General features: G+C 39.4%; 1 protein-coding gene across 4 annotated transcripts in view; it reads right to left on the bottom strand.

Moving 5' to 3' along the window:
- Window positions 1–12,278, bottom strand: part of PHLPP2 (PH domain and leucine rich repeat protein phosphatase 2) — a 75,259-nt gene that overhangs the window by 25,223 nt on the left and 37,758 nt on the right. For 3 of the 4 annotated variants that reach the window (XM_060083712.1, XM_060083714.1, XM_060083715.1), the window contains 6 exons: window positions 11,363–11,488; window positions 9,516–9,670; window positions 7,375–7,521; window positions 6,767–6,997; window positions 5,315–5,517; window positions 173–233 (listed from right to left, as the gene is read on the bottom strand). In XM_060083712.1, the coding sequence (XP_059939695.1) occupies window positions 173–233; window positions 5,315–5,517; window positions 6,767–6,997; window positions 7,375–7,521; window positions 9,516–9,670; window positions 11,363–11,488 (923 nt within the window). The remainder of the gene's footprint in view (window positions 1–172; window positions 234–5,314; window positions 5,518–6,766; window positions 6,998–7,374; window positions 7,522–9,515; window positions 9,671–11,362; window positions 11,489–12,278) is intronic. The other variant, XM_060083713.1, reaches the window with a different exon arrangement.

Here is a 12,278-nt window from a genome sequence, read left to right as displayed (position 1 = left end):
CTAAATAGCATGGCCATTAAACTTATTCCTCCACTCAACCTTTGCTCTTCTCCTGGTTATCCAAATATTTCAATGTATTAGCATTTCTTGTACCTCAAAACTGTCAAAGTACCCACAGACATCTCTTAAATACAGAAATCAAACAAGCACCACCCTCATGAGACACACTCACCGGGAGAGTTCTAGAGAAGTGAGCAGACTGGGTACTGGATAGACATTCACTGCTGTCAGCCCTAATCAGAAAACAGATTGGTGTTAGCGACGTTCTCCAAAGAAGAATGTAACTGAGAGTAAACAAGGGGGAAAGCTGATGAAAATTGATGTCACCTACTGACACGAACTAAAGATGAAAACCAAATCTCCCCGTGCCACGCTGCTGCTTCCCAATAGCTACCTTTTTTTTTTTTTTTTTTTTTTTTGGCTGTGTTGGTTCTTCGTTGCTGCACGCGGGCTTTCTCTGGTTGTGGCGAGTGGGGGCTACTCTTCATTGTGGTGTGTGGGCTTCTTATTGCGGTGGCTTCTCTTGTTGCGGAGCACGGGCTCTAGGCGTGCGGGCTTCAGGAGTTGTGGCACATGGGCTCAGTAGTTGTGGCTCGCGGGCTCTAGAGCACAGGCTCAGTAGTTGTGGCGCATGGGCTTAGCTGCTCCGTGGCATGTGGGATCTTCCCGGACCAGGGCTTGAACCAATGTTCCCTGCATTGGCAGGTGGATTCTTAACCACTGCGCTACCAGGGAAGCCTATCCCACTAGCTACTTTACATTCGATAGTGTATATATGTTGATGCTACTCTCTTTTCGCCCCAGCTCAAGAGGGAGGGGATCCGGGGACATGTGTATGCATACGGCTGATTCACTTTGGTGTACAACAGAAACTAACACAGTATTGTGAAGCAATTATGCTCCAATAAAGATCTATTAAAATTAAAAATTAAAAAAAACAGTGGGTAACTCACATTGACTAACTTTAACTGCTTGATCCCCATTTGAAAACCAAATACAACAATTAATTGGAGGATCTTGGGTACTGCACTGGAGTCACACTGGATCAGGCAGCTGTTAAATGTTAACAATAACTGCTTAGCTTATTAACCTTAAAAATGAATAACTGAATTTTCCCTGGCAACATTTTAATTTTTAATTAAAGCAAAACAAATAAAGAAAAGTACAGTAATCTTAAATGTATAGATCAATGAATTTTTACAAAAAGAACACACTGGTATAACCAGTAGGCAGATCAAGAAACAGAGCAGTACCAGCTGCCCGGAAACTTCCCCTCATCCCCCCTCCCTGTAGTCACTACCCCACATACAGATTACTTTTACCTATTTATATAAACATACACATTCATTATATATAATTCTTTTGTCTGGCTTCATCACTGAACATTGTGCTTGTGAGATATTTGTTCATATTACTGAATATGGTTTTAGTTCATCCATTCTCATGGCTGTATAAAATTTTTCCTGGGAATATACCACCATTTATTTACCCATTGTAGAGTTGATGGGCATTTTAAGTCTTGTCTAGCTGGGGGTTACTATGAATAGTGCCTCTGTGAACATTTTGTCCACGTCTTTTGTGGACTAACATAAGCATTTATGTTGAATACAAGCTTAGGAGAGGAACTGCCGAGTGCAGTGGGTGCATATGTGTGACTTCAGGAGATACTACCATGCAGTTTTCCAGAGTGGTTGCAACAATTTACACGCCCAACAACTGGCACTGGTGTTTTCAGCCTTTTTTATTCTAGTCATTCTGGTAGGTGTGGAGTGGTGTCACACTGAGATTCCAATTTGCATATCCCTGATGACCCTGGTGTGATGGCACTTCTCTATGCTAATTGGCCATTTGGAAAAATTCTTTTGTGAAGCTGAACGCTGACTTCTTTACTTCTGAGGTGTCAAAACTTCAAGTGTTGATATGAATTCTTCTAGGTTGTACAATTTAAGGATTCTGTGGACAGAACAAGCCCCAATAACAGTACTGTGACAGAATCTGCTAAGAAGGCCTACATGTATGTCAATGAGTCTTTTCGCAGAGGGCCAGTCATTCAGAGTCTCTAGATACTTTAAGAATACAGATTAGCCCTGATAATAAGTATTTCCAGGACAAAAGAATTACTACCATCTCACAACATGTATAAACAGCACGACTCAACAAACAGCCCTAACAATTAATCTAAGCTACAATTTGAAGCGTCTATAACATGATAAAAGGCAATGAAAAGAGAAGTCTTAACTCTCTTTTATCCTAATAATATATTTTAGCGATACAGAAAAGGGAATAAAATAATGAATATTCTTTCACCCATCACCTAGCTTTTAACAAATCGTGACATTCTGCCTTACATGCTTCAGCCTTTTTAAGAATTAAAACGCTGCACATACCAAGAGGCAAACACCATCCGGAATATGATTTTTATCATTCCCATGGATTCTTTCATACTGTCATGGCATACTTAGAGCTAAGCAAACAACATTTTTATGTGTTTTAAAATTTGATATAACTATCATAGTGTACTCAACCACTGACTCCTGAATACTTAACATAGTGTTAAAAATAAGAAAGCAAACCTCATTTATGTTTATTCTTGACCAGTCGAAGTAATAAAATCCTGAATATAATTAATCTCTCCAAAAATCAGACCAATATGGGTCACAAGAGTATCAAAAGGGGAAAAAATTTTTTAAAAGTCGGAAAAACCAAGAATTATCTGATTCCAATTGGCAAAAAGGAAATAACACCATGGAGGGGAAACAGATCTTGGTATCTCATTCTAAATCCATAGGCTTTTATTTTTTTGTTTTTGTTTTTTAAAATAAATTTATTTATTTATTTATTTTTGGCTGCATTGGGTCTTCACTGCTGTATGCGGGCTTTCTCTAGTTGCGGCGAGCGGGGGGCTACTCTTCGTTGCGGTGTGCGGGCTTCTCATTGCAGTGGCTTCTCTTTGTTGTGGAGTTTGGGCTCTAGGTGCACGGGCTTCAGTAGTTGTGGCACGTGGGCTCAGTAGTTGTGGCTCGTGAGCTCTAGAGCTCAGGCTCAGTAGTTGTGGCACACAGGCTTAGTTGTTCCATGGCGTGTGGATTCTTAACCACTGCACCACCAGGGAAGTCCAATCCACAGGCTTTTAGAATGAGTAATTCATAGGTACCTTTCTGTTTCAAGAGGACCATTCCTTTCACTGCAGGATATCAAAACATGCACTTTCTTTTTTTGCTCAAAAGATATCTGAGGGGCTTCCCTGGTGGCGCAGTGGTTGAGAGTCCGCCTGCCAATGCAGGGGACACGGGTTCGAGCCCTGGCCTGGGAAGATCCCACATGCCAGGGAGCAACTAAGCCCGCGCGCCACAACTACTGAGCCTGCGCTCTAGAGCCCGTGAGCCACAACTACTGAGCCCATGTGCTGCAACTACGGAGGCCCACGCGCCTACAGCCCGTGCTCCACAACGAGAGAGGCCACTGCAATGAGAGGCCCGCGCACTGCAACAAAGAGTAGCCCCCGCTCTCCGCAACTAGAGAAAGCCCGCGTGCAGCAACGAACACCCAACACAGCCAAAAATAAATAAATAAAATAAATAAAATTAAAAAAAAAAAGATTTCTGAGATTTATCCATACTAATACACAAAGCTCTAGTACATTCATTTCCATTGCTGTGCAATATTCTATTATATAAATTTATCACTGTTTTGTTTACCCATTTTCCTATTTATAGTCATATTTTTAGTTTTTTTCACTGTAACATACAATGCTGTGATAAACCTTCTAGGACACATCTCCTATGTGAGTGTCTGGGAGATATTCCAAGCAGGGGAGCTGCTAGAACACGGGCTCTGTGTATCTTTGTCTTCTCTGACACCATCATGCTGCTCTCCGTGTTGGTTTTACCAACTCCCCCTGGCAACGTTTGAGAGGTACTGCTTCTCCACATCTTCAGTAAGCACTTAGTGTTATTATTTTTATTTGATGAGTATAAAATGGCATTATCTAAATTTGCATTTCTTTGACTGATACTTAGTGAAATTAAACATCTTTTCCTTTACTTCTTTAAACACAGAAAAAGTAGTTACAGTTGACCCTTGGACAATGTGGGGGTTATGGGCACTGACCCTCTGTGCAGTTGAAAATCCCCATATAACTTTATATATATATATGTACATACTACAATACTACACAATCCGTGGTTGGTTGAATCTACAGATATGGAATCATGGATACAGAGGGCTAACTATAAAGTTATACTCCCATTTTTGACTGTTTAGAGGATTGGTGCCTCTAAACCCTGCATTATTCAAGGGTCAAATGTATTTACTATTGAAAAAAATCCATGTTTAAGTGGACCTATGCAGGGAATCCCCTGGCGGTCCAGTGGTTAGGACTTAGTGCTTTCACTGCTGTGGCCCGGGTTCAATCCGTGGTTGGGGAACAAAGACCTTGCAAGCTGCACAGTGTGGCCAAAACAAAACAAAACAAACAAACCAAAAAAAGGGGACCTGTGCAGCTCAAACCCATGTTGTTCAAGGGTCAACTGTATAACTTCTTCGGTAAAGAAGAACTCTCTATAAACAGAATGGCCTCAACAAATATGAGGCCTTTTACATTGAAAAATAATCCTGGGGCAAATAAATCACTATTGAAATGAAGGGCTTCTCATTCTGGAACTGAGGCAGCAAAAGGTTTTAGACTAGAGATTGACAAACTTTTTCTGTAAAGGGCTAAATGTTTAGTAATATTTTGGCCTTTATGGGCCACGTGGTCTCTCTTAAAACTACTCAATTTTGCCACTATAGCATGAGAGTGGTTAATATGTGGACAAATCAATGTGGGTGTGTGCCCATCAAACTTTCTTCACTTAAATTTGAACTTCATATAACTTTCCCATGTCAAAATTATTCTTCCTTTGATTTTTTTTAAAATGCTACCATTAAAAAATGTAAAAACCCATTCCACATGAGCCATACAAAAACAGATGGTAGGCCAGATTTAGCCTCTGGGCTGTAGCTGGACAGCCTTTGTTTTAGACCATCACTGATATTCTCTTTCGAACATGCTTGCCCACCCTCCTAACTTCCTGTCATTTTGCAGAATGCCTCTTATTATTATGTTCACTTAGTGAATCTCAAATTGTCCTGCAATGTCTTTTTATGCATACCTCAACCACTGAAGTGTTGACGGCAAACTTAAAGCTAGGTCTCAATGAACCTCAAACTCCACTTCGCAGAGTATCTGAGGAACACCCCAGATGCCACTGTTCTTGGAAAGCTTGGACAAGAGCTACAAGAGGAAATACAGGAGACTGGGTAGAGAACTCACTGTTCGAATTGGCGTTGAGAGTTCGAAGGGAGAAGCCACTGAGCGTCAGCTCCCTCAGCCGGTTCCGCTCACAATGCAGCTGCTCCAAGTTGCACAAGGAGCTAAGATCTAAGTCAGTCAACTGATTGTCCCGCAGATCCATGTGGGTGATGTACTTATTTCCCTCCAGATTCTCAATAACCATGGTTTTCAGATGGTTCATCCTTAATATTCAGAAATAAGAAAATCATTAGAAATAAATTTTACTAAATGTGCTGACCAAAAGAAAAATAGAAGTATGATCCTTTTTTCTCTTTCCTAAACAGCATAAGAATTTCACTACTTGCCTCATTTTGCAAGGTAGTAAGTAAATAGCTACAGATAGCTGTACCTTGAGTTCTTTGTTTATAAACTAAGTTAGAGACAATCCAGATTGGCAAATACATGTACAAATTAAATAAAGAGAAAGGAAAGGGGACCATGCCCACAAACAGTTTAAAACTTGCACCCAAATACCAAGTACATTAGGTAGGGATGAAGGAATAGGACAAAGGAACAAGAAGATGAACGTAACTTGTCAGGTTAGGAGTAGCAAGGCATTCACGGAGTAAGTACCGGGTAAGAGCAAGAGGAAGCAGTCATACTTCCTCTCGCTGCCTGCCTACTCTCTCTAGTGCTAAGATTCCCATTACCTCAATTAATGAAGAGGAAAATAATCTGTATCAATATGGAAGAGTTCAAGGGCAAATTATAGAAAATGATGACTTCTTTGTTCTCTTCTATATAAGTATCTGATTTAATGCATGCAGGCCTGTTCATTTTCCTGCATTTCAATAAATTTTTCTGTTACTATGTCTTTATAAGGGACATCGATGACTTAGTGTAAATGACAGGACATCCAGTATGTGTGTTTTACTAGCTTCCTTTAGGAAAAGATTATAAATAAATAATAAATATTTAAAAAGGGAATAAAACTCTTATTAAAAATTGTTAGTAGTAAGACTGTTAACATTTTAATTATAATACAATAGATATCAAGAAGCAACCCAATGATTCAACAGAAAAATGGTCAAGTTTATGGAAAAATACAAACTACCAATAAGCATACAAAAAGACACTCAACTCACTCACCATAAATGCTGATTAAAACGATGAAATACTATTTTCTACCTACTACATTGACAACAAGGAAAAAGGCTGCTAAAATCCAACACTGGTAAGAATGTGACAAAATCGGAGTTCTCATAAAACATTGCTGGGAGGGTAAGTCAGAACAACCTTTGTCTCTACCACATGGTACACCTACCTCATTCATAATCTCTCTGCCATTGAGTGAAAAATGAAGCTTAACTACAGCTTTGAAAACATACAGTGTTCTAAAATCCTAATGTTTTAAAGAGTCTTCATAAAAAGAAAACGTAAAGCTCCATTAGAGGTCAGGCGAAAGGAAGGCACAGTGAAGAATGACCTCACCTCAAATCCACATGTTTGACGTGGCTCATACAGTTCAGCACCTCCAGGTTCAGCACTTCCAGTTGGTTTCCTGCCATAACCACTTTATCTAACATAGTGAGTTTCTCATAAACCTTGGGAATTTGACTAAAGTTGTTGAAGGAAATTCCCAGGGAGGAAAGCTGTTGCAGATTCCCCAATTCTTCAGGTAAAGTACTCAGAAAGTTGCCATCAAGACAGAGGGTTTGAAGACTGCAGGAAGAAAACAAAACTGATGAAAGGTTTTAACTGGAATGGATGGAACTAGAATTATGGATTTTGACTTGTCATTAACTTATTATGAGTCCAATAATGATAAAATGCCCTAAGTCTATCTAAATAGACTCTTACTAAGATAACTGAAATACAGATGGTCCCTCTAACATCAAGGGTAATCAGAGCCTCTGCTGTTAAAACTGAGGGACTAGTTACTTCTGTAGGCAAGTAGCTGCTGCTGACCAGAATTCTCATAATTACATGATTTATTTCACTGCAAGAGCTCATGGAACTACCTTCATTCCAAATGCCAGACAAGTTCCTTATGCTGCAAACACAGGAAAAGACAGATCTAGTAAAAGTCAGATACTTACTTCAGCAGATTGCCAATCTGACTCGGCAGGTCATGGAATCCATTACAGGAAAGGTTGAGCTCGGTCAGGGTAGAAATTTCACATAACAATACAGGAAATGACCCAAGCTTATTATGAGACAAGTTCAGGCCCTTAAGCTGAGAAAATCTAAAAAGCAAAGGCACATTATACTACTGAATGAAAAAGTGATCTATTTTAAATGTCCATCAAAGAATTTGTTCTGCAAATATTTACTGAGCACTCAGTATGTGCCAAACATTATGTGTGGCATAGACACTAAGATGACTAACACCCAGTGCAAGCTATTGAGAAAACCAGGTCTGGTGTGACAGGAGTTGTTCTCTCTTCTCCTTAAAAAGGCAGAAAATCGGGCTTCCCTGGTGGCGCAGTGGTTGAGAGTCCGCCTGCCGATGCAGGGAACATGGGTTCATGCCCCGGTCCGGGAAGATCCCACATGCCATGGAGTGGCTAGGCCCGTGAGCCATGGCCGCTGAGCCTGTGCATCCGGAGCCTGTGCTCCGCAACGGGAGAGGCCACAACAGTGAGAGGCCTGCGTACCGCAAAAAAAAAAAAAAAAAAAAAAAAAAAGGCAGAAAATCTTGAAAAGCTCACATTGGTATAATTATTTTCTATCAAAGTGAATCAATCATTACTGATATGCTTCAAATCTTTTCCTTTATTAAATTTCTACGTGCAATATATGAAAGCCTTAACAATAATTAATCAACCCATGGACACAGGAATAGCTAACAAACCTTCAGATCAAATCCCATTATAAGCAATTTCTTTTTTTGTACTGAAACTATGCTGGCTCAAAAGTCACTTGAAATGAATGGGCCAGTTAGAGCTTAAAAATATGTAGGTGATACTGAGTTTTACTGTAATGTGATGATATACAACATGAACTAATTTTTAATGTTTCAATTTTTTTTGTAGAAATATCTATATAATGTCTCACTGAGAGATAGTATCATCGTAAATTGGATCCACAGGAGTCACTCCTGTAATTCTACTTAGAAGTATTACACTTCATTACTATACTAGTACAAGACTGTAAGGCTGAGGTAGTGTTCTCCAAGATGATGAACTATATCATCTGCTTCTAGATTTGAATCCTTGGTACCTCTCTCTAATGTTCCTCTTCCAAAATTTCAGCTTGAGTACTGATTGTTCCTTCGGCTTGGCAAAGGACTTCCAAATTGCTAATCCAGCCCTCAAACTAGATTAACCCTCTTTTCATAGAAACAGAAGTAAATACTAGAAACCCACTTCCTTAAAATTATAGCTTGTTTTTATTTTTAAATATCAATATTATTAAAATAATTATTTCATTACTAAATATAGGCTTATATTTGAAAACCTTTGCAAAACATTTCAGATGAGGTAAAAATCATATGCTTTCTGAAAATTATCCTAGAAATATTAGTTACTAAGTACATAAAATATGTCATTTCAATGTGCATTTATCTTTTTAATCACCATGTAATTTGAACGTTTTAGTTTCCAATTTCTCTCCTCCCCACAAGAAGCCCAGACAATTACTTACACCATATATTTATTCACTTCCACCCATTTTTAAAGGAAGGAAGGAGATGAAATGGGTGGAGGGTGGGAATGGGGAATATATTCTAACAAAGGAGATGGGAAAATATATGGGTCAATGCCCCTTAGGACTGAAATGGTTCTTTTATTAGAAGAGAGAGGTTTCATAGCTGACAAAAGGCTTCAGAGTTGGCAGTAGCAGGTGCAAAGGAAAGATAAAGGCCCTAACCTGGGAGTGGAATTCTTGAAATCTGGCCTATTTCCTTTAAGTTATTTAAGTTTGAAACTTCTGATTCAAAAACTTCCCATATACAGAATCTCTCGATTTACGCTGCATTGCTGTCAATGACATATAGAAAAGGATTATCCAAATCAAGGGCAGCTCAATGTTGCCTCCGTAACGGAAACTGTGCATCTGTCGTCTCTTGTACAGAGGGGAGAAGGGGAGTGGGAAAACTGTGTGAATAAAAATTCTTACTTCCTGTTCAAAATGGAGGGGAAGTTTTCAAATATATATATGATGGTAAACATGCTCGCTTATAGGTATTGATTACGATTCAGTTTCAGTAAGCTAGTCTGGAAACCTATGCCCCACATACTTGTAGAAAGTGTCAAGGCCCCCTGGTCTTTCTAATTGCATGAAGTTGTGTCGCAAGTTGAGGTAGGTGATATCTTGACTGTAGAAGAGATGCTCAGGAACCTCCTCAAGGCTGTGACACGAGAGGTCCACGGTACTGATACGCTGGGACACCACCTGGACAAGGTCAAAGAGAAGAGCCATCTGAGCCAGCCCCAAATGCTTCCCACCCAGCAGAGGACGGAACGGCACTGACACAAAAAGGCACCGATTAAAAAGATGGGAGGGACTTCCCTGGTGGTGCAGTGGTTAAGAATCCGCCTGCCAATGCAGGGGATACGGGTTCAAGCCCTGGTCCGGAAAGAAGCCCTTAGACTGCGTAACAACTAAGCCCTGTGCACCACAACTACTGAGCCTGCACTCTAGAGCCAGCGAGCCATAACTACTGAGCCTGTGTGCCACAATTACTAAAGCCCACGTGCCTAGAGCCCGTGCTCCACAACAAGAGAAGCCACTGCAACGAGAAGCCTGCGCACTGCAATGAAGAGTAGCCCCCAGTCGCCCACACACAGCAACGAAGACCCATCGCAGCCAAAAATAAATTAATTAATTAATTTAGTAATTTATTTAAAAAAATAAGACGGGAAAGAAAAGAAAGGTCGTGAGATCCGATTATTCATTTATAAGAAACAGTTAATTTTTACTTTTTCCTAAAACCATGAGATGCTTGAAAAACAGAAAGGTATAGGCTGTAAAGTGTCTACAAGTAAAAGGTAAGAAAAAAATACAAATCATAAAGATGGAAAGTTAACAGTTCATGCAGGAAGTAAAGTTAAGATGATTCAAAATAACTGTACAAAACTTTAGGAGTGTGATACTGAAAGACACAGCCTTTTGCAGCCACACAAGCCCTGTTCCTTACTTGTGCAGTTTCTTCATCTGTCACGAGGAAAATTAAATAACCAAGCACACAGCACCAATGCTTAGCATGCAAAAGGTGCTCAAAAATATTAATTTCTCTTTACAAGGGCAGAAGAATGAAATAGCTATTTAAAATTGAAACTAGTTTTATTCAGAGAAGATTTTATTACCACCACAAGTACAGAAAATCCAATAAAGCCAAAACAAGATTTATATTACTATAATAGTAGGCTAATACAACATGGACTGTGAAAATGGGTCTAAAACAAACAAAATATCACTGCAAAAGTCATTCACGTTTTGATGGCATGTCATTATACTGAAATAATCCTTCATGAAGCTATTTAGCTCCATAAAGAAAAATGTGTTTAAATTCTGAAAAGATGGCTAGGAGAACAAGAGAATTTGGAAAATGAAATACAATTTTACAGCACTTCATCTTTAAAGGCTAGGAAAGCAGAAATTATGCTAAAAAGCCAATTATCCTCAGCATACAGGAATAATGGTTTGTGACAGGATCACAGGTCGTGTTCCATCAATAAGTTCAAATTTAAAGTGGTTCATCAAAGCTGTGCTAAACACATACAGATGCACTCGGCTATGAGTTAGGGAACAGCTCCATCTATCATTGACCACTATGGTTGAGGGAGAGTCATTTGAATTTCATTGTGTCTCAAATCCTTCAAGGCCCTACCTTTTTCACAGAGATGGTATAAAGGTAAATGCACCTGAAAACACTTTTGTAAGCATTCTGTACTATGCAAATATAAATAATAAGTTAAGGACCTGGGAGAATTCCATTGCATTCACTATGTACTCAGAAAGGCCTAGAGTGATGTGCGTAAGAATTATAATTTGATCTCTTGGGAGTAAGTTCAGTTTCAAAATATACTTCTGTTGGGTTTCTCTGCTCTTATCTCCACATCAGGATGTCTGACAGCTTATCACCTTGGATGATTGCCGCTGCCATCTCTGGTACTCAGCCAAAGTCTCAAAGCTGACATGATAGGTCTGAGCTTGGGCTCCAGCTGAGCTGAATGCAAGGCAGTACTGACGTCGCTTCACTTCTTCTACCTGAAGAAGAGGAGGGGAGAAAACCAGAACCAATTAAAGTAAACAATCCCAATCAAAAACCAAAGGACAATAACAAGACAAACAACTCAATTTTTTAAAACAGGCAAAAGATCTGAACAGATACTTCTCCAAAGAAGACAGAGGAATGGCCAATAAGCACACGATATGATGTTCTACATCATTAGTTATTAGATAAATGCAAGTCAAAACCACAAAGTACCATGTCACATTCACTAGGATGGCTAAAATCAAAAACACAGATAATAACAAGTGTTAGATAACAAGCATTAGAAAGCATACAGAGAAACTGGAACCCTCATACACTGCTGTGGGAATGTAAAATGGTGCAGCCACTTTGGAAAACAGCCTGGCAGTTCCTCAAAAGCAACCATGCGACGCAGCAATTCCATTCCTAGGTATATACCCAAGAAAAGACGCATCCACACAAAAACTTGTATGTGAATTATAGCAGCATTATTATTATAGCCAAAAAGTGGAAATAACCTCAATGTTCATCAACAGGTAAAGGTATAAACAAAATGTAGTACATCCATACAATGGAATACTATTCAGCCATAAATGGGAATAAAATATTGACACACACTAAAACATGCATGAACCTCGAAAACGTTATACTAAGCGAAAGAAGTCAGTCACAAAGAACCATATATTATATGATTCCATTTATATGAAATGTCCAGAATCAGTAAATCTACAGAGACAGAAAGTAGATTAACGGGTGCCTGGGGCTGGAGAAGGAATGGGGAGATGACGGCTAAGTAGTGCAGGG

Source organism: Mesoplodon densirostris, chromosome 19 (genome assembly GCF_025265405.1).
Source record: "Mesoplodon densirostris isolate mMesDen1 chromosome 19, mMesDen1 primary haplotype, whole genome shotgun sequence".
NCBI classification, from domain to species: Eukaryota; Metazoa; Chordata; class Mammalia; order Artiodactyla; family Ziphiidae; genus Mesoplodon; species Mesoplodon densirostris.
The sequence above is the reverse complement of the archived record's forward strand: the minus strand, read 5'-3'. Positions and strand labels throughout refer to the sequence as shown.